This window comes from Furipterus horrens, unplaced genomic scaffold (genome assembly GCF_987537825.1).
Source record: "Furipterus horrens unplaced genomic scaffold, mFurHor1.1.pri manual_scaffold_3, whole genome shotgun sequence".
Lineage (NCBI taxonomy): Eukaryota > Metazoa > Chordata > Mammalia > Chiroptera > Furipteridae > Furipterus > Furipterus horrens.
In genome coordinates this window covers 80,570,290-80,592,662 of record NW_028327173.1, presented here as the reverse complement: position 1 = coordinate 80,592,662, position 22,373 = coordinate 80,570,290, and the positions used below count along the sequence as shown (strand labels likewise).

General features: G+C 46.9%; 2 protein-coding genes across 4 annotated transcripts in view; one reads left to right on the top strand and one right to left on the bottom strand.

The window, feature by feature from the left end:
- The window catches only part of GMPR (guanosine monophosphate reductase), a 42,175-nt gene extending 32,202 nt beyond the window's left edge, over nucleotides 1-9,973 (top strand). Inside the window, exons 7-9 of the mRNA XM_090269790.1 lie at nucleotides 3,507-3,549; nucleotides 5,825-5,984; nucleotides 9,481-9,973. Coding sequence (XP_090125916.1) covers nucleotides 3,507-3,549; nucleotides 5,825-5,984; nucleotides 9,481-9,661 — 384 coding nt within the window. The 3' untranslated portion in view covers nucleotides 9,662-9,973. The remainder of the gene's footprint in view (nucleotides 1-3,506; nucleotides 3,550-5,824; nucleotides 5,985-9,480) is intronic.
- A 9,181-nt stretch (nucleotides 9,974-19,154) lies between these two features.
- Nucleotides 19,155-22,373, bottom strand: part of ATXN1 (ataxin 1) — a 380,795-nt gene continuing 377,576 nt past the window's right edge. For all 3 annotated transcript variants that reach the window (XM_090269787.1, XM_090269788.1, XM_090269789.1), the window contains one exon: nucleotides 19,155-20,361. In XM_090269787.1, the coding sequence (XP_090125913.1) occupies nucleotides 19,828-20,361 (534 nt within the window). In that variant the 3' untranslated portion in view covers nucleotides 19,155-19,827. The remainder of the gene's footprint in view (nucleotides 20,362-22,373) is intronic.

The window sequence follows — 22,373 nt, the reverse complement described above, 5'->3', positions numbered from 1 at the left end:
TGTTCCACTCCCTCCCTTGACCGTCCTCGTGAACCAGTGTGGAGACTCAAAGAGGGCAAAGGGCTTGCTGATGCCACAAAGAATGCAGGTTTCTGCAGGGTCCCAGGGCTGCTCATTTTCCCACCACATTGCTTTGGGCGACTTCAGCTTAATCTCTTTGATGCCAGGGCCTTTCCCCTCAGAGTGCTCAAGCGCGTCTTCAGTGCAGAGTGAAGAATCATCCCAGGTGAACCTTTGGAAAGGGAGCAATTAGAACCAACAACCAAAATGGCTGGGACTTTGTAGTGCTCTTCAGGACCTGAAAAAGTCCTATGACTCGGCTGACTGGGATTACTATTGTCTCAAGTTCCACATTTTAATGGGTGCACTTTGTAAAGACCTAGGGAACATGCTTATCAGTTTGAGGAGGCCTCCTATCCTGAGGGGCTGTTCATGATAAGAGGGTTAGGCTGAGTCAAAGCAGCCCATTGTCCCCTTCTTCCCTACACCCAGTCAGTGCTTGCATCCCCTCGCTGACCCTTGGCAAAGAAGTAAAGTTTGATCAGCAAATTTCCTGTAATTTTATTGATTTTAATATAGTACTTTGGGAACAGCTAGACCTTTACTTAGAAAGACCTAAACAAATTCTTTCAAATAATTTTCAGGCTTGAAAATTCCCCAACAGAAATAGTTAGCCTAGAAGTTAGAAAATACAAACAAAGTAAAGAAAATAAATATGATTAGAACCGCCACCCTCTTATGGTAACCATTGCTAATGTTTTTATAGGTATCCTAGACAGCTGTAGAGTTTACTCTTAACCAGGGCTCTAATCTTGTTCTTTTGTGATTACAGCTGTGTGACCTTGGGCAAGTCACTCAGCCTTTCCGAGCCACCCTTACCAGCCCTGACCTACAAAACATCAACTTCAGATTCTTACGGTTTTTAAATTAAAAAATGAAATTTGTAACAGTTCCTGGCTCATAGTAGGTGTTTGATTCAGATTTCTTCTGCCTACCCTATGCTTGCTTTTCCTACCCCTTATTTTAGGGAGGAGCAAGGTTTTCTTTTTGTTTTTCTTTTTAAGAAGAAGAGGTATGCTGACAGAGCACAGATCCAATCACCACTCGTGTGATGTGATACCGTTTCTACTAAAATATAATGTTAACAGTTTTGAAAAACAAAACAAGTAACCCTTTGAATATTTGCACACTTTTTTTTTTTTAGTATATGTGCTGCCGAAGAAAGCACTGCACATTTTTTTTTTTTTTAAAAGCTAGCTTCCAGCAGTTCTGAATGTTTATATATGAAAGTCAGCATCTTTCCTAAATTGCAGGGGATTGTTCCTATTGCTCTGCCGCCTGAGAACATGAAATCATACTTTAGGCAACTTTTGGAAATTACCTGTAAATGGTAGTAGGGAGCCCTGGCTGGGGACGTAGTTGGTTGGAATGTCATCCTGTACACCAAAAGGTGGTGGGCTTGGTCCCCAGTTGGGGTGAATATGGGAGCAACTAATGTTTCTCTCTTACACTGATTTTTTTCTCTCTCCCTTCCTCTCTCTAAAATCAATAAAAACACCCTGGAGTGAGGATTAAGTGGTAGCAGGGAGTCATTCCTGTGCCCTAAAGCAGTGATCTCTAATCTTTTTGGCACCAGGGATCGGTTTTGTGGAAGATTTTGGAACTTGCTCTCTGACTTTGGGGGGTGGGTGGGGTGACAGGAGACAGAGCTCAGGCGATCTTCTCTCAAGACCAGGTTCCTAACAGGCCTCAGGGGTTGGGGACCCCTGCCCTAAAGCATGATGGGACGTTGGGCTGCGCTGGGTTACCTGTGCAGTCCAGCTCGTGGCCTTAGTTGTCTGTTACACAGTGCGTACCCTAACAGGGTGAGCAGGTGATGCTGTTTAAGTATGATTTCCTCCCCACAGCACATCACAAAGGCCTATTAACAGTGGACAACTTGGTCCATCCTGCGAGCTCACTTTCTTAAGAGTCTCAGTAGCACAGGCCTTGTGAGGCAGGCCTTGTCACTCACCCCAGTAATGTGGAACTTCAGGACCCCACATAAGACACTCTTGCAGTCACAAGCTACTCACAAGCAAGTGAGCAAAAGGCGAAAGGCGTGCGCGCACATGTGTATGTTTAAAGTCAAATATGTTACGGACCTATTTTAATAGGACCATGAGTTTATTTCACCTTTTGAGGTTATAAGTTTGAAAGCCCGTGTAGAACTGGTTTAGATAAAGAGGTAAAGCACTTTAAAAATAACTGAGAGCATGTGGGGCTGCACCTTTGACAGCGGAGGTGAGTACCGGAGCTGTGAAGCTCTTGCTGGACATGCAGTGTTCACGTGGGGCTGTGGCCACGTGCCTTCTGTGCAGAGGCTGTGCTCGCCTGGGGTCGGAGAAGCCACACATGAATAACGCACTGGATTAAGGAAATGCCTACAGTCAGTAAATATGCATAAAAGGAAAAGACTGAGCCTTCATACCTGCCTTTTGCTCAGAACTGCAGAGAAGTCATTTGAGGTCTAGATTCTAGGGTGATAGGCCTGAATAGCAGGTAGAAAAAAAGGATTGAGTCCCAGAGATGGCCTGTCCTCCTCAGTTGGAGATGCTATTTGGAAAGTGGTTCCAGTTCCTCATAGACAGCCTCCAACTACAGAGGTACACCCACCTTCCTGCCATTTGTGAAACAAAGTAATCTGCGTGGCCTTTGTTTTCTGTGTTCTTCCCAGTGCTTGTGTGGCCACCCCGAGGCTGGGTCTCACCCTCTGGGGACAGGCACTGCCTACTGAGACTTGGTGTTCGGTCGCTCCTCCAGGCCACCCTCTGCCCTCTGCTCCCTGCCCCCTGCTCCCTGCTCCCTTGGACCTCAACCAGGCCACATTGCGAATAGCCTGTAGCCTGGTTACTTTGTGCCTTTTGTGTTTGTGAGGAAGCCCGGTGGCTTTGCATCCTGGGCACCTCGTACTGTGTTGCTGGTGTTGAAACAACCCCACAGCTGAACCGTGCCGGGCTGCTGATGAACAGACTGTCCTGCTAGGCATTCAGGCAGCCCCAGGCGGGTAGCGTGGGTGTCGGGAATGTGTGTTTGACTAAGGCAACAGTACATGAAGGTGAGTTAGAAACATGCAGTGTGGCTGGAAATATAAAGGAACTGACTCAGTGTCCTTTCTTGCTCTTAAAATAATTCGGCTCTGTTATTGAATAAACCTCACCTCACACCAGGCAGGTGGGGAGAGGCGACTAGTGATGAGAAGGAACGTGGAGGGCGATCGGCTAGGCCCGTTGTCTGAGGGGTTGGAGGAGGCCGAGGTCAGAGCCACTGTTGTGCTCTGCCGCTTCCCAGGCTGTGGGCAGGCTAGGGGTGGGCAGGTGCCCGGCTGAGGGGAGTGTTGGGCTTTGGCTCTGAGGGTTGTGTACGTGGCCAGGGTGGCGATGGATATTGACTCCTAGTCACTCCAGGGGAGAGGGACAGCCTGGGGACTCCCTCTGACACCCTCTTTGCTGTTTTCCTCTTTGAAGGACGGAGGCTGCACATGTCCAGGAGATGTCGCCAAAGCCTTTGGTAAGGAGAATGGAGGGGGAGGGAGCTCCCTGCAGCTGCGAGCTGGCTGTGGGGTGGGGGCTGGGGACGGGGCGGGATCTAGGATGAGGCAGTGGGAACTGCAGGGGTGTGTGGGCCAGTCCTGAGTTTCCTCCCCCTGGATTTCAGGCCGGACTGGCCCCAGTTCTGGCATCAGTTTCATTCTGGCTGGTGGCAGAGCAGGCCGAGCACCCAGGGACAGATTTAGGGATCACCTCTTGCAAGCCAAGGGTGGGTGAAGTCATGCCTCAGACAGCACAGCTGAGAAGGCCCAGGGCCCCTGTGGAAAAGGACAGTACCAGGCCCAATACACAGTGACTTCAGGGTCTTTGGGGAAGCCCCATAGGAGGGCTGGCTTCCTACAGCAGTTCCTTACCAGAAGCAGGGGGGCCTTGGTTTTTCTTGGGAAAGCACCTGGAAGTCCAGCACCTCAACATGCTGTACCTGCCACTTGACCTTGACCTTTGCGAGCTTTGTTCAGAAGTCAGAGCTGGCTGCCCAGCTGGGTGAGGCCAGTGGCTTTTCTCTCTATCTGCATTTAGTGATTCTGCCCGTATGCCTCCTTCATCACTGGTTCAGAGTTCACCCCTAACACATCTTAGGCTAGGCATGACTTAAAAACAAAACAAAACTGATAGTGACAAAAGGAAACAGTTTTTTTAGCAGCTGGGTTTGCAGCAACCCTGGAGACTGTCCAGGGGACAAGGCTCCTAGAGGCAAGTGACAAAGTCAAGGGCAGAGCAGGGAGAACACAGGACTCCGGCTGTTTTCAAGTGCTCGGTTACCGCTTGATTAAGGACCATCGGCCAAGGGCAGTTTTACTCTTGATTTTTGAGCTGCGTTTTCACACTGATGGGTGTTCCATTTGGGGCTCCCTGCCGACAGCACACACAGTGCTGCCTGTTCAGAGCGTGAGCTGAGTGCACTTGAAAGCAATGGGTCCTAGAGAAGGAGCCTCTCAGATAACAGATCTGTGCTCCGTGGTCCTGCTGTTTACATCTGCTCCCAGGGCTGTGGTTCTCAGGCCTGGTTGGACTCGTTTCCTCAACCCCTTATAATCATGGCCAGGGGGCCAAGGAGCCAGTGTCTGTGTTAGAGACCCTGCAAGGAACGGCGTCCAGAGCTTGTTGCCAGATCCTATGGTGCCTGCTTGTCTGACTGCAGGCCAGGGGCCCGCCCTGCACAGCCAGAGTCCTCTTAGAAACATTTAAACAACCAGATGGCAGAGGTCAAGATCCCTTTTAAAGGCTTCCTATGCTTGCTCCTCCTTGTCCTTCACCCTTATTGCTTAATACATCGGTACCCTGACACCGTCATATTCTGAGTGTAAACCCTTGGTAGGACGTAGCCAGGAAGAGCCATTGGAGCGGTTTGTCACAGTTTGTAGCAGTCAGTGGGGAGCTTCTCTGCACAGTTGCCCATGGACAGGATGGTGGATGGGAACTCCTTCTGTTTCTTCCACATACACCTTTTTCTTTCTTGACAACTAGTCACTCTGCATCTCCTGTGTTCCATGCACCATGACAGACCCTGGGGACACAGCAGTGAGCCAGCCCTGCTGTTCCAGCTATTCTTCGTCCTGCTCCAACCTGCAAAGGCAACTTCAGTACCCCAGTCTCCTTACCTAGCCTGGAAGTTTCATGTCTTTAGGGGTTTAATATGGGATATTATTTACTTTGGAAGTCAAATATTCATCACCATAGAGGTGAGGTAGAGTTCTACACAATATAGCGTACATACGTGCACACACACACACACACTTAGGTTTCTCTCCTTCATGCTCAGGCTCTAGAATAGGGGTTCAGTCTATTCTGAGGCCTTCTCGGGGTCCACACAGGGTGTGAGAGTGCTAGAGCTCAGGGGGACCAGGTGCCGGATGGGGGCATTGTCAAGCGGTTACTGCAGCAGTGTAAGATTGGACAGCGTGCCCTCTAAAATGCTGCTTAGCTCTACGTTGCTGAGAGGCTAAAAGAGCTGGACCTCAGGAAGGCGGTCAAGTAGTAACTCCTAAAGCCTGTCCAGCATATTAGCTGCCAACCTTCAGGAGGCTGCGTTGGTTTCCTGCATGTCCAATGCCCAGCTCCCTGCAAAGGGAACCTTCTTAAATTCTTTCAAAAGGGGAGAGTTTGAACTTCTCTCTTGACTGTAGCTAGGAGGAGGGACGGTGAGCTGGGGTAGCACTTGGGTGTCTCCAGAGCCGACTTTCTCTGAGCTCTTTCCTCTGCTGCTTCCTTTTGTCCCCACAATTGGCGTTTAGGAGCCGGGGCTGATTTTGTCATGCTAGGAGGGATGTTCTCAGGCCACACCGAGTGTGCTGGAGAGCTGATCGAGAGGAATGGGCAGAAAGTCAAGCTCTTCTACGGGATGAGCTCCGAAACAGCAATGAAGAAGCACGCAGGAGGGGTAGCGGAATACAGGTAAGGTGCAGAGCGAAGGCGTCTCATTGGTGAGGACTCACCTTTCTCCTGCTTCTTACACAAAGAGGATGGAACCAGGTCCCAGAGACTGTCACCTCTGTTTATATTATTAACGTACCATGACAAGGGGCTAGAGGACCTATCTTGCTCTTTTTAAATAGCCATATTTTTATACCCAACTAGTATTTGTAGTGTTTGGGGCCTTCGGAGGTAGTGAAAGAAGTGCTTTGGGGTGGGTTGGAAACGTGAGCAGGGGAAAGTCTGAGTAGGTGTGAATCCTCAGCCAGTCCTGGGAGCGACACTCTAGACTTCCAGAGGCTGTGCAGGAAGGTCACGGCCTTGTTCTTCTGTTGGAGCCTTGCCAGACTCTCCCAGTCACCTCTGATCTCTGACCTGGCAGGAGTTCTGGCTGAAAGAACTGGGGTGAAGAGTGGGTCTCCCATGGCCTGTGAAACAGGTGTGGTCTGCACCACCACCCAGGGCTCGGGCTTCCTTGAAGAATGCCGTGTTTCACCGCCAGTAGCTCACACAGGACTCATATGTATCTGCCTCTAGGCTCTAATGGTTGACACAGGCAGCATTTTTAGCCATTTGTCACTCATCGTAGAAGGGATGCTCACTTCTGCTTATCTTTCTTCTTTAAAAAAATCCTTGATCCTAAGAGATAATCTGGCCTTTATTTCACTTCCATTTTATTTAATTTAATTTTTAATTGAATTTATTGAGGTGACATTGGTTAATAAAAACTATAGTTTCAAGTGTACAAATCACTTCCATTTTCATTGTCTGCATGTGTATTTTAAGAACCTTATGACAGAATATATCTACTACCTTGCCCTGCTGTAGAGTCTGCTATTGCTTCTAATTGGGGTTGGCACTTACGACACGCTAGGTGAGGGGCCAGGATGGAAAGTTGTGGATCCTCTGAAGTCCTCAGGAAGTCCTCTGTGAGAGGGCCAGGCAGGCTCTTGGGGTGGAAACCCAAGCCCTTCGAAACTGACACCCTCCATTTCCTACTACCAATCTTTCCTACCTAATAGCTTATTGTAAGGACATGGGATTCAGGTGCATTATATAAGATTCAAACCAATCCGGAGGTAAGAAAACCAGGGCTCCCCGGAGAGTTACAGGCAGGTGGGCGGGCAGGCAGGCGGGCCGTATGGGGTACTCCCCAGAGTTCTGCTCTTCACTGGGGCACTGGAGGACTCCAGTCTTCATTGTCTCCAGTCATCTCCTCTTTGGGTGGAACGTCAGTAAAGATGATAGTACAGTGTGGGGAAGGCAAGGTGGGAAGAGGAGTGGGGGGCTGTATTTATACCTTCACCCTGGCAGCTTCGGTCGGTCAGAACAAGGGAGCCTCCTTTCCACGCAGCCTGAGAAGGACCATTTTCTCCCGTGTGGTAACCAACGGAGGAGGCTGCGAGGTGTGTGTGGGGCAGATGGAGGCGGGGATCACTGCCTCAGTGCTAACCTGGACTCCCAGCCAAGAGCTCCATTTTTACCAGCAGCTACTGCCACCGTCCCAGGGCGGTGCTCGGGCTCCCGGGTGCTGCGTGTCAGCGAGCCGCTGTGACCGGGCGCAGTGGGCTGCGTTGCCTGGAGTACACTTTTTGCCCTCTAGCTGTTGCATCTGTTTTGGGCTCTCAGAAAAGCTGATAGGGAAGGCCAGGCTAGGCTGTAGCACAAACAGAAACCAAGGGGGTTGTGCCTAGACCTTCCTGTAATTTCAGCAGGGTCTAGACATAGCAGAAAATATTCAGCAGTATCAAGACTCGGTTCTGGACTGGATTCGAATTTTAGACAAGGAAGGGAGGCGCTGAAGGAATCAGAACCTTAATGTAAAGGTAGCCTGACCCCTGCAGGTTGCATCTGTGCGTGCACTGTCTCTCTCTCTCCCCTACCCACCTCCCTCCCTCCCTCTTTCTCTGTCCACCACTCTCTCTGCTTCCCTTTCTCCCTCCCTCCTTTTCTTTTCCTGGCTGTTCACAGCCTCATCTCCGTTATCTCCTCACAAGAATGGTTCTATTTGACACTATATTTAATTAAGACTGAGTTACTTATGCTTTGCTAATTCCTTCCCAGTCATTAACCATTTACTTAGTTCTCACACTATCTGTGGGAGATAGATCAAAGTACCTTTGTTTTACAGATGAGAAGACTTGAGCACCAATAATAAATGACTTGCAAAAGGTGCCATCACCAGTTAGCAGAGAAACAATGATGAGAAGCTGGATAAATTCCAGTAAGCACCAGGAAGGGCCCCGGGGCTTAAGAGAATTAGATGCCAGTCGTTGCAGGCACAGGTGCACAGATGGTGGTCTCTGGTCACAGAGTCAGTGCCACGAGTCATCTTGCCTGTCACCAGTGATCTGCTTCGTGATATTGGTGCTCTAAGCCAGCCGCTAGGCTAGCTTGGTCTAGTCAATGGTTTAAATAGCTAGGTTTCCCCCCGAGGGTAGTCATGCATGTGTAGATTTTGGTGTACAGGAGTTCATACCCTTTTGAAATTCTAGGTAGAGATCAGCTAGAGAAAGTTCCAGTAACAATTTGGTTGTTACAATTTCTAGATTGGTCCTTAGATGAGGGTCAGAGTTTTACACAGATTTAGGATTTCCTTCCATTTTGCAGTATGGGGACCTGACATGTAGACTCAAAGTGTTGCTTGGTGGCCTTGTGAAGAGTGGGACAACTCAGTAAGGACAGTTAGATATTGCTTGGTGTTTGCCCTCTATGCTAGATGGGAATTTCTGTACGTTCCTGTGAAAACAGGAAAGGTGGCCACCCAAGCCCTCCAGTCTCTGGTGCTAAGCAAGTCCTTAGTTCCATGCTGGTTCCATGTTGCTGGGACCTTACCTAGCACGCCCAGGACGGCAGGTGTAGTGACTTGTGCAGGTGCATGGAAGGAGCCAGGGGAATGTGCCCAGCAGAGGGCCACCCTGGAAGGACAGGTCATTAAAGGGGAGTCGCTGTATCTTGCTGGTGGAGGTTCCTGTGATCTGGCATGAAGAAGGGTAGAGCCCTGGGCTTCTGTTGTTGGTCAGGGAGGGGGAGCAGAGGCGGCGGCCGCGGCCGGGGTTGTTCTAGAGGCAACCCGCCAGATCTGCTCTGGGCTAGTTGGAGATCATTTGACAGATTATGGTGGAGTAGAAAGATGACGTTAGTGTCTGTAGCGGCAGAGTGGAGGCCCGCTGCTGAGAGAAACGCCATTGTGCAGGGCAGTGCGGGTCTGCTTCTTCCAGTGTTGCTCACAGCCTTTCCTTTCCCTGGCGCTCTGAGTGGCCAGCAGGGAGGCCCTGCATTGTGGGTGGGAGGGCTGTGTTCGCCTGAGATGCTGGCGTGGTCAACTCGGCATGTGTCAGTGTGGGAGTGGGGTCAGGGTGGAGTTTAGCTGCCTGAGGGTCCTGGGGCCGTGTGAGGTGCAAAGTTGGGAATAATTCTGGCTGGGTTTTTAAGGAAAAAGAACCCAATTAAAAGAAGCACTTCCTTTTTCTTCCAGAGCCTCTGAGGGCAAGACTGTGGAAGTGCCTTACAAAGGGGATGTAGAAAACACGATTCTGGATATTCTCGGGGGACTGAGGTCTACCTGCACCTACGTGGGGGCCGCCAAGCTCAAAGAGCTCAGCAGGAGGGCGACATTCATCCGGGTGACCCAACAGCACAACACGGTGTTCAGCTAACCTTGCAGATGAGGTGCCGGCTCTGCTCACGGAAGCTTCCACACACAGCTGCGTTCACACCGTCCTCCTGTTACATCTGTGCTTCCGGCTGCTGCTGAATGCTGGGATGCTGCTCCTTCTCCCCTCCTGCCGCCCGGAGGCTCTAGGGCACCCCTCGTGCTTTTCAGGGGGCCGGGAAGCAGAGCACTGATGGGGTCAGTGGTCAGAGCCCAGCTGCCTGGAACCCATAACCTCATTGTTAAAACTAACACTCTTCCTTTCTTTTTAAAAAAGAAAATTGTTTCACTTTAATATAATGCTGTTATCTTAAGACTTAATTGAGTCCTGGAGGTTGCATTTTCAGGAACCAGGTTGTAGGGGAAGCTGGGGATTTGTCTCTTCCTTCCCAGATGTGCTGGTGGCTCTCAGTCCAGGCCCTGGGGGAGGCGGGGCTGGGGGGCAGTCAGAGTAACTGGCATCACCTCTCTCTCCAGCCTCCGTTTCCTGGGACAGATGGACTTGAAGGACATGCATGTGCCTTTTGGGAACAGGTCACGCGTCCCTGCCAGTTTGGTGCTCCTTTTGGGAAGCTGTCCCTGTCCTGGTTTTTCACCTCATTTTGTTTCCGCCACCTCTTCCTCTTCCTTTCTGAGTCCTCTCTCTTAAAGAGATTATATACTGTTTTGAAATTCCACAGGATATTTTACTGAAAGGTTATCCACCCCAAAATTAGCAGGTAGAGTCCCACTGAGAAAACACAAAAAACCTTGACCAGTGGCTTCGTAAAAGCATGGGTTTAAAATAGGAGTTAAAACCGTTCCCCTGTGGTGATTAATACTTTGAAAGAAGGGCCACACGGTACTCCTGGACGGTTGGAGAAGGGCCTGGGGCCCAGGCAGGAGCTCTGTGGCAGTAGTCCGCTGTGGCGCTTGTTTAAAGAGTGAACAGGGGTGGTGAGTGACAGCTGGCCACTTTTTGAAGTGTTACTTGGGTAATAGGACTGGAATGTGTATGCAGACCAGGATGTTTTACTTTATTCACTTATAAAGAAGCAGACGCAGGAGTATATTTTCTCTAAAAACGTAAGCGATGGCCCTGGAGTAAGGAAGGGGCCACATGCTCCTACTGTATGAGGGCAAGTTAATTGCCTGATGATATGAAGACTCCGACCAAACCGTCACAGTCTGGGGAGTCAGAGGCCCATTTTCAAAGATTCAGCAACTTGAACTCCATTGTCCTTCCTTTCTCCCGATATCCATTAATCCTTGTACTTGTAGAAACGAGTGGCTACACCTGAGATAGGAGGGTCAAGCAGATGTTGAACGCATAACAAGACGGGGGGCTGTGCTGGGGGCTCCCAACCTCTTCTGTCCGCTGCCTGTGTGAGGTGCAAGCCCCCTGCTGTTCCTGTGGCAGATGCGCTGGACATCAAGCCCTTATGTTTGTTCAGATTTCTTTATTGCAAAATGAGGGAGAGAGGTGAAGGTAAGGAGGACCTAAAGGAATCCCCTGAAAATGACCCAGAGGAGTCAGTAGTAAGTGTCCCCTCTCAGGCTGGGCTCCTCTGGGCAGGCCTCTACAGCGACGTTTCCTATGTTGTGTGTCTCCTGTAAGGACTTGGCAGACTAGTTCTTTGGTTCCACAAACCAACTGAAGGCAGGTCCCTTGCTCATCTGGTGTTTAGAGAAGTGAAAACTGAGTTATTGAAAAAGCCACAAGCTCTTCTGGATCATGTTGAAGCAGAGGCTTCACACAAAACAGCACTTCTAGGGCTCTGTCACCTGTCTTTGTAGCTAGTTCATCTCTGCCTCCAATAGGAATGGGCCTTGGGGAGCCCGCAGGGAAGCGGCCCTCAGCCCAGTGGCGTGGCGTGCAGGGCACAGAGGCAGGGGCTCAGCCCTGCTGTCCACGTGCGGGCCCTCCTGTGACACGGGGCTGTGGGGAGGGATGAGAGCCAGTGCCCAGGTGCCCTTCCCCTGAGGACCCCTGCTGTGTGCTGCATGGTTTCACATCTGTCCCATTGCAGCAGGTGGAGCAATGGCTTTTCCCTAATTGTGTGACCAGCCCAGGCAAGTCTCACAGCCATGGGATTCCACACTTGTCGGAACTATTAGAATCTAATAGAACAAGGAAGGCATCAATTCAGACTGTCTGAGACTTGCCCCCAGCACACAGCATGTCCACCCAGACTGCTCTGGAGGAGGAAAGGGACATGGGCCGCCCTTCCCGTCCCGGCTGCGGGGCTCACCTCCTCACTGCTGGCTCGGTGTACCTGCTTTCACACACACACATGCACAGTGCGTGAGGGCCCAGCTCCTATGTCCTGAGAGGACAGCCCTGGTGAGACGTCCCCAGACATTAAACAGGAAGATAGGAGGAGAGTTACCCTTTCTTCCCCGGGCTAAGTGGACACCGAGAGCTCTCCCCTACCTCCGCAGGACCTCACAACTGGAAGGATTTCCTAGCCACACATGCATATGGCAAAGGTCACTGAAAGTCACGGGTCCTTCTTTGAGGAGCTACTACTTTCTGGGACAACTGCTGAGTCAGGTGTTTCTGAGACGGCACAGTGCAAACCTGGGGTTCAGGACTTGTGAGACACACAGGCCCCTCCATGTGCTGGGTGCCCCCCTGCTTGCTGAATTTCTAACAGGCATAAGTACAGGAAACATGAATGAACTTTCTGCCTTCAGACCACTAACCAGTTCACAGCAAAACTGTATAGAATGTATTAATAATGTTACAGGAGCCCACCAAGCTGCCAAAGGCTCCTTAGAAACAATTCTCTCCTGAGCGGGGAGTTCAGGTAGAACTACACAGGAACTGAACAAGGTAAGACATCAGAGGGTGGAAATGCGCCTCAGAACCTCATCACGACCTACCCTCCCCCACCCCCTCCAAAGCAGTAAAGGCAATGCCTATGGCAGCCCCCCAAACCTACTGAGTGATGACAGTGGGGTCTGTAAGGAGGCATCCCCCCATTTCCTCAGCCTCAGCTTTCTTTGAGGACCTGACACAAGGCAAGGACACATTTGCAATTGGCACTGTTATTTTTATTAGTACGAGTATACTGAAACAATAAACTTGTACTGGTATACAGACAATTTATTTAAAACAATTTTGTTCAAATTTTGAATCAAACATTGTTTTATTATAATGAAATAATTTCTACCTAGAAAACCTGCAAGCACCATCAAAGAAAGGGACCATAAAATTCAATAAACAGACTCGAGTGTATCCTACAAATAGACACACCACGATTAGAAAATAGAATATGAATTCTTCCATTTTTTAATATTTGTTTTAAAAAAGCTAGTGCAAGTACAATATTTTACACTGGAATTACAGAGAGTATGCACGCATATGGAAAAAAGTTCTCCTGTCACAATAAAAGCTCTTAACTATGTATGCACTTAATATTTTCTTTTCAATAAGGTGCAAAACATCACTCCTTCCCTAGTTTTCCTCTGTACTGGCCATGTCAGTCTGATAGTGCCCTCGCAGTTCTGGTGTCTCTTTTCCCTTGGCCCGTGGGAGGCATGTGGTTGGAAGTTTGGTGGGTAATGATCTGATATTAAAACATCCATAGGGACGAATCCCAGAGATGGTTCTGGGGCAAGGATCCCACTAGCTGGACATTAAGACCCTGTCTTCACTGAAGGCCACCATGAACACTAGGGCTGTCCTGAAACCTCCCTTCAGCTGACACTAATTTGGGTTTACAGGTGAGCAGTGATGGCTGGGGGGGAAGAAACCTCCCCAGAGGCCAAAAGGACAGTATTCACAGAACCAAATGCACAGGTGTCAAGTTTAATGTTCACAGATTAAAGAATTGACCCCACTCCTGGACCAGATCATAAGAGTAGGTGGTTCCTATGAGAACCAGTGGAAACCTACGCACACCCGACCTCTTGGTAACTGCTCTTTCAAGACAACAGCTCTAAGCTAGTGTCACCTCAGACCCGATATTCCAGAGGACAGTATGTTATCTCAGCAAAGACTACTGTAAACAACGCTTCCAACGGAGGCCTTCGGACTGGCCCTGGAAAAGGAGACAGGCTCATTGGCCATCCAGACAGTAAACGAACAAACTAAAGGGAAAGAAAACCTGGGCAAAGTCTCCAATTATCTGCAGTGGAAGACTTGAGTCTTTTCAGATAAGAAACGTTATGGAAATTCTTAGAGACTATTATTGTATAGATACTACCTATTGGCCAAATGCACTTAATTTTAATACAGCTGAACCATTTGTATGCAAGTGAAGAGGATGTGAAACCAAAGCCGCTGCTCCCTCCTGCCATCGTACAGGTGAGAGTCAGCTACCAGAAATGTTGCATTTAGCAGTAAGGGAGAAGCTGAGATTCTGAATTTAAGAATTGTAGGTGGGCTTGCTCAACATCCCCACAGCTGTCCAGTATCCGCTGGCTGGCTTGATTTTTGGACAGAATATGACTTCTGAGAAGTTGCCCCACATTTATTTTGGCCTCGATATTAAAGAAAAAGTTAACTAAAGTCAAATGAGGCATTTCAATTGAATTTCATGTTTTGCCCCCCCCATTTAAATGAGGTGTGGGGGGGGAAGAATGCTGAACTTTTTTTTTCTTTTTGTCCTCGTAATGAGTTCTGTTTTATTGGTAGCTAGGATCCCTTGTTACAAACACTTCTTGTTCAGGATTATATTCTTTGGGTTTACTGGAACAGGAAGTGCTGAAAATGTCAAACATCATTTCTGAAGAAAACGGAGTTGCAATGGCTTAAGAGTTTAAACTAAGAAGGGAGCTCAGAGAAGTACTTTCAGCATAGGAATGAACAGTATTTTCAAATTGCAGAATACAGAGCTGCCCTCTCTCAGAAGGCAGCTCTATGGAACACAAACATAAAGGAAGCATAGGTATAGTTTAAGAGCCTTTGACGCAGTAATTCTTCCAGGCCATAACCATACAGATCTGATCATTTAGACATGACAAATTTCTATATACAAAAAAACATGTAACTTTCAACCTTTATGCTGCTTCTTTTTTGTTTTTACACACAAGGTATGAAACTCATTGTTTCAACAGATCCATATCTTTCAAACACTGAATAAGTCATTTCGACATTCATTTTTTCTTTTGTGCAATTTTTTAAAGTATTACCTGTACTCCTCAAAGTGAGTGCCTCAAAAAATTTTTTCTTCAGTTTCTCAAATTCGGTGTACATCAAAAAGAAAAAGAAAACTCCCACAAGGTCTAGTGCTACAAGAAAAGATCCTATCAGTAAGGTAACATGTTTGAAGCGAGGTCATCTACGTAGAAGAAATCTCAGCTCCAGAGTAGAGGTGTGCAAATTGTTTGGAGTTTCCCTATCAACAGAAACACAACACTGTCCGTGGAAAAGAGAGGAAACCAATCCAACACAATAGCATATGCATGTGCTTTATAAAAAAGTATATTCTCTGTATATTTATTACTTGATGCTGTCTTAAATTCTCTATTTCAGAAATCCTGGGTTGAACACACAAAAGTGGAAGCAAAGGCCCCCACTCCACTTTAAAGAATTGAAAAAAACAAAAGCATAATTCCCTTTTCTTTCATATCACCACCAAAGAAGCTGGGCTGGGCCACGGAGACTGCCAGCCCTGTTTTCACCTGGAATTATCACGGGTGACTAGGAAATCGGAAGTCCAAAGGGTTTTAAGGAAGAACAGACCACAGTTTGTTGAGCTGCTTGTGGTTCATGAAACAGTAGCCATGGCAACCAACACAGCTCAAAAAGCCTGGCCTTCTGTCCCGAGAGCTCTGCTTCTTCACCCAAATCTGAAATAGCATGGCATTAGTGTCTTCAAAAGCATCTGAGATTTTTCTCTCAATGAAAGAAATAGGTTTCCTTAGTAGTCACAGATGTGAAAGGGTATTGACAATTGTTTCCTTAAAAAACAAACAAACAAAAAATTCCAAAGCTACAACAACAAAAATAAATTTTGGCAACATATTTCAGTAAAGATCAAACTATGTGCAAAGAGTGGATTTTATGATCACTAGGAGCTACTGTTCATCGTGAACATGCAGCATTATATTGCAATCTATGCAGGATCTAAGGAGTAATCCACAAGGTGCAGGAAATCCAAACATTCCTTGAAGTTGTACAACCCTACTCCAGAGCAGTCAAAGTGCTGCTTCTGGACACATCAGTGTACCACACGCGCGCCAGCCCCGTCCCTGAGTAAGAGGTGTGAAAGGTTCCGCAGAGTTCCATGTAGGGGAGAAGGAAGATGCTGCCACTTCCTGCTGGGAGTGGGGGTGGGGGGTGGGGAAACCCAACACACTCACCTAACAAAAAACACAGAGGGTCACAATTCAGTTAGAAATGGATCAACACCAGCAATGAAAAAAATCAGACCACCCCAAACCGAACTGGGCAAGTTGGGGAAAACGGAAAACGGACTGACACAGAAAATGATCCTGAAAGTCCAAATGAAAATGCAATTTGGATTTCCACTTCAAAGGATTTGAGGTAAGTGGCACCCATCTCTTCATCTCCACCCCCCAGTGTGGCCCAGACAAAATGAAAAAATTCTTAAGTGAAACATCCTAAGGAACAGTCATTTTCCATATTTAGAAATCCTTATAAAGAGAGGTTCTTGTTTGTTGGTTTCTTATATTTTTTCTTTTCACCCTGACTTAATTTCTCAGTGATTGTGTTCCATTGTAAACGCAAAAGGCCTGCTGTTATTAGTTGAAAAAATGGAAAACAGGAAAGAAAGAACTGAAGATAGCTGTAAGTAAATATTGCAAAGTGGACATAGTACAGAGAGGCACATGGCTGATCCGTGTAAGGGGCAGGGCACCGAAGAATTTCTACGCCTGTCATGGCTGGGTTTGCTACACAGCAGTGGTGACACAGGCTGCTCGGGGAGCCTCAGGCTCACCGATGTCTGCAAACAAGAGGAGGCTCCCTGTCTCCTGGATGTTCTTCCTATTTGAAGAGAAAGCTGCCACAGAGGAGTGGGGAGCAGTGTTCGCAGGAGGCCCCCTCCGCAGCCACTGGCCCTCGCTCTCAGAGCATGTACTTCCCAGACGACACTTCCTGCCCAGGCTCAGAGGCGCAGCTCAAAGTCCCAAGGACACAGACCTGAGGAGGTGCTTGCCCACTTGCGGAAAAGGGTCTGGAAAATGGGGTGATCCTGCCTATATCGCTCTAGAGTGCGCCTTAGAAATGACTCTGCCTCCTTCCTCTCCACATTCACTATTTATTCCTCACGGTGACAGGGGCACTGCAGCTTGTCCCCCAGGTCTCTCTGCTTGCTCTTTCTGCAGCACCAGTGACAGACACCTGGGCTCCCGAAGGCTCCCGCCAGGCCCTCCACATCCGCAGCAGCAGGGGGAGCTCGCATTGGGAGGCTCTCCCCTCCAAACAAGGAAAAAGCCAAAAGGGTGTGAGCTTCGACTAGAGCACACTGATCAGACTCTGTTGGCACGGAAAGTATTGCACATGCTAATAAAGCAGGAGAATGAAGTGGGACAAGTTTAGAAAGAACCAATTCTCTTATAATTCCGACACCCCAAATAGAAGCACGAAAACGATGTTCCTATTGCTCCAAACCATGTATGTTTTCCCACTTTAGTGTTGGTGTTGTGGATCCAGTTAGTCCAATACTCAAAGTGAGCCAAAAGGTGGTGTGTGTTTTTCTGAGTCCACATGAGTGGCTGTAAATAGTGGTACTAACGAGGACAAAGTCGATGTGGCAGCCCGTATTTCTCCTACCATGAAAAGTTATAAAACAAAAAGAGAAATGAAACCTAATAACTGCAAGTGCCCTGAGCAGAATATATGGAAGATTAAGCAAGTTCTCTAAACAGAAATGCTTTAAAAATACAGCACTAAATAAGCATTATGACTGGGAGGATGGGCCCACCCAGCTCTCTGCCAGCATGCTGAGAGGGTAATGAAATTCGAAGAAAGTCCAGGACCAGTTCTATATTCTATATCTATTCAAATGTTTTTGGTACATCCCAGAAAATGGGTTATAAAAAATCATTAGTCCTGGTGGAGATAAAATGTGAAGGGATACCGGATAGCCAAAACATGGGTTGATATTACAATTTCTTTTTAAAATGTGTGAAATGGGAAAAGTACTATTTTCCATGGTAAAGGAAAAATCAGAAGCATTTGTTCATATTAGTTGCAGCCATTCCAAGTAAGAATATTAAAAAAAATTTTTTTCTTCCTACTTATAAAACCTTTTCTTTTTTTTAAAAGTACTTTGAGATGTGACCTCAAAACCCACAAATAATATCTCAGTTCTCTGGGAATAAAAGGTTTAAACTATAAAATACCCTTTCTGGGTTTGTACCAAACATTAAACCTTGATTTGATTTCAGATGGAAAAAGAAGTCATTCTGGAAATAACATTAACAACAACAATAATGAAGTAATTGTTTAAAAAAAAAAACTTGCTCACATGTATAAATGTCTCTGTGGAAAACTCTCTCAACGAATTTGAAGAAAATTCTCAGAGTTGTCCTGCTAAGACCTGGTTTTTGTGACAGATGTGGCAGAAAGACCAAAATGAATTTTGAAAGAAACATAACCTTATAAAACGGCCTACAGTTTAGGCAGGTTAGAAAGTAATTTTGCTACATTTATTTATGCTCGTTCAGTCCCCCAAACCTTTCCCACAATGTTATTGGATAAGAACTGCAGGAATATCACACAAATTATAAACTCAAGATGTGCAAATTGCAAGGTTCTTTAAAAGTTCGTCTTAAAAAGAAAAACACTGGACAAAAATGAGTATTCTTTTTTTCCATCCCTTCTCTCTCAGTTTCTCTGCCAGCTCTGCATATGCCTTTAATTCTTTCTCAAACATCAAAGTGAGCAGTGCCTTCCTGCCAGGCTGTCCTTGGTGGTCATTCATTGTCACATACTAGTTCACAATTCACATTCATTCTGTTAAACCACATTGAAAGTTTCCATATCTTGACGTGAGAAATTCTGCAGAGCTGAAATGTAGTTACAGTGTTGAAAAAAGAAAGCAACTTAGTTTTTTTGTTTTTCTTCCCAAAGACTTTAAAGTGAGATACAGTACTTGTTGAATGATAGACCAAGATGCTTGGTAATAAAGTGTGAACAGCATTTTAAGTGCTTAGAGATAGTAATATATATGCTCATCTTCAAAATCTAATTCCTCACGTCACACTGGAATCTGAAAAAAGTGGCACCCGAGTTGTCCATAGTCATGAACTATAAACAGTACTAGAGTTAAAAGACAAAAGATTTGCAAACCCAATGCGAAGAGCTTCCGCTGCTCTCTGAAGGGCAGTTCGTGTCTACATCTTGGGAGAGAAGTCAATGTGATAACCTGATTGGTTTTCCTAACACTGCACAGAAACCAGAGTGGGTCTTTGCTCTCCACCCCGCTGCCCGCCACCCCCACAAGGGGCGACGCGGCCGGGGCTGCCCTGCCCACAAGACACCCTGGAGATGTCACTGCTCTAGTGAAGCACAAGTGAAATCCCATGTGTGGCAGTTGCTCTTAAAAAAAAAAAAAAATCAGTGCAGTCAGGCCCCATAGGGGGAAATATATATCTATATGATTAGAAGTTGCTTTTATTGTAAAATATGTTGGAGGGAAAAAAATGTTCTTTTACACAGTTCGCTTTCCATTTGCTGTCGGTGCCTTTCTAGGGCGCCCTGAAGCTGGGTCCCTGATATTTACTTTGCACGTGAGACCTCCTGAGGACGTTTCTGGACCTCCATTCCCGTGCTGAGAGCAAGAGAAAGTGAGACAGGGGGAGGCAGAGAGAAAAAGACCCTCACTTGCTGTGGCATCCCCCCAACCCTGCACGCACGCTCCCCCGCACTTCCCTTCCCGCGGAACTTCCTCGGGAAAGCAGCAGAAGTCTCGCCCAGCAGATGGTCCTGCGCAGCTAGAAAAGGCAGGCACTCTAAAGCCATATTCATTTCCACCAGGATGCCTGGCGCCTGGACTGGCCCTGTTCTGGCCCCCACTTGCCCACTGACAGACAATCAGAAAAAGCATATGCACCAGTCTCCTGCGCAACACCAGCTGTAACTCTAATGACAAGGTTATAACAGAAACCTAAAGGAAGAGGATAACATGTAAATACTGGGTTATTTAGCCTACAGTACAGTAATCTGGATACAAATGATAAGGGAGAGCCGAATTTCCTTTCCCCACACTGCTTCTACTTGCCTACATTAGACCGGCCTTCAATGCAAATCTTAACCTCCTGAGGAATTAGAGAAGGCTTAGGAAGAGTCAAAGGTGGCTCGTCTTCCGACTTCTCCAGTTTGCGGGTCTCCGGCGCCGACCACCTCCTCTTCCTCGCTGTTGTGGGCTTGCTGGGTTCTATTTTGGTGAGCAAGGGCGCTGCAGGCAATCCTATTTTTTCTGGAAACTTCAGTTCGCCATTCTCAGAGAGCATCTGGGCACTTCCCTGGTTGATGCCGTTTTCCTGCTCCGCGTACCTGTGTCTGCTGCCCGCGAGGGTGTCGGTGGCCTTTGAGTGCTTCAGCAGGACGCTGGCGGGATCCACGGGCTGGCCCTTTTTAACAGAGCCGTTCTTCAGGTTCTTGAGGGTCAGCGAGATGCACACATCCCCAACGGAGAGTTTGGAACACGGCAAGTCAAAGAGTTGGCTGGTTCTCTCTGGACAGCAGGATGACCAGCCCTGTCCAAACACAAAAAAAGGATACTCTACCAAAACTTCCACGCTGACCTGTGAACACAGTGAGAGACAGAGAGAGGGAATAAATGAGAACATTTTACTATGGTTTTATTTTACACACACACACATACAGAAACTGAATGGAGAGAAATAAGACTTCGTTCCATAAACCTCCTCCACTAACACACATGCATGAGGCTCTTAATTTTCTGCAGCACCTGTACTTACCATATACAGATGTTCGGCAGAAGCCACGGTAAAAGTCCATTCAGTACTCAAAGTATCTTTTTACTGAGTAGGAGCTTTATAACTGATTTGCGTTAAAACAAGTCAATTGATCCCCCAGGATGAAAGAACGTCTCTTCATGTTCAGCACTGAGCAAAGCTCTGTGGGTGACTCATTCCCAAGATATGGTCTTGTGCTTTATCAGCCCTTCTCATGTATAACAAGGCTAATCTGGACCAGAGTTAGACTGTATGTGAGCTCCATGGGGCAGGCACTTATGTGTTCATCACTGTATCCCCAGCTCCTAGAAGGGTAGCTGGCACATAGTTGAACTTAATATTTACTGGATAAGTGAATGTATACCCTAGGAATTTAGGGGAAACAGAATCAGTGAGGGCTAGAGTCAGCAGCGAGGGCTTTCAACCAGGATCCGAGGCATGGGCAGGACTGGGAGAGGTTTGAGGAGAGAACACTGCTGGTCCATCTACAAGGTCAAGCACAGATACTCAAATCAGTTTTTGCATTGGTTTGAAAACAAGTATTGAAAGTGGGGAAGTCCAGTATCTTTTCCATGGCTACTATTTTCTCCATGCTATTATGTGCCATGAACTGTGCTAAGAAAATAAATTGAAAAAGATGGTCCTGGTCTGAAAGGAGGTCACAATCAAGTGGACAAAAAGGCAAATGTACAGTAATTGCCAATGACTGTGGTGAGTGGGGTCATAATACTTTGCACAGTATTAAGTTGTAGGAGGGTGAAGAAAAGGCATAGACCAGTTTGGAGAAGAGGTAAGTAAGGAAGTCTTCTTAAATGAGGATACACTGTACTGGTTTTGAAAAACAATGGGGTAAAAAATAATGGGGATGAACCCTGGCTGGTGTGGCTCAGTGGATTGAGCGTTGGCCTGCAAACCAAGTGTTGCTGGTTCGATTCCCATTCCTGGAAGTAGGAATATCTATATAAAGGCAAGAGGACAGGGTGTGTAGGTATTTGCAAACTGCCTGGTGAAAGTCTTACTACTGCCATTAAATTAGGCTGAAATGCAATTGAGGTTTTAATAGTTTAACTTTCATAGAAATTTAATTTCTTCATCTTTATGCTATATAAAGAAAAAAGAAAAAGGAAAAAATGAAGTAGTTTTAAAAAGTTCATTTTCAAGAGCTTTTCGAAAAGAGGACAACTAAATACTCTGAAAAACAAAAAGACAAGTACTCTGGATAAAATGTAAAAAAAAAAAAAATTCCTTCAGTACTGGACAGAAAAAGAAATAGTAAAAAAAATCAGTGGGTCAGGATCAGGAAAGGGTGGTGGCCCAGAGATTTGAACCCATTGCTTGGGGCTAGTTCCTCTAAGGTCATTTGTACATTCCAAAGTGGAGCACTTGTGAAATCAAGTGGGCTTTTGGTAATTTCCAACGCATGGGGGTGGGGGGAGGGCAGGGAATGGAGTTCAGGGTACATGAGAGGAGGATGTTCTATGGTGAACCCGCTCTTTTGGGTTGTAATTCCGAAGTGCTATACTCCAGAAATAACGTGAACCAGAAGCAGACAAGCCCTCCCAAGATCTGAAGCTCAGATTTTAATCATCTTAGTCCCTAAATCAGTTTAAAGTTTTGAATTATTTCTGCAACTTTTCAAGTAAAAGACATTTAACTTAAAAGGCAGAGGAGGTCCATGAACAGATCAGGAGACATAAATAAAAAACATTAGAAATAATAAAACATTCCCACAGGGGTTTCTGATACAGAGTCATCAGATATAGATTTTAAAATGACTATGTTTACAATATTGAAAGAGATTAAAGACAAGCATGAAGATATTGGTAGAGAACTAGAAT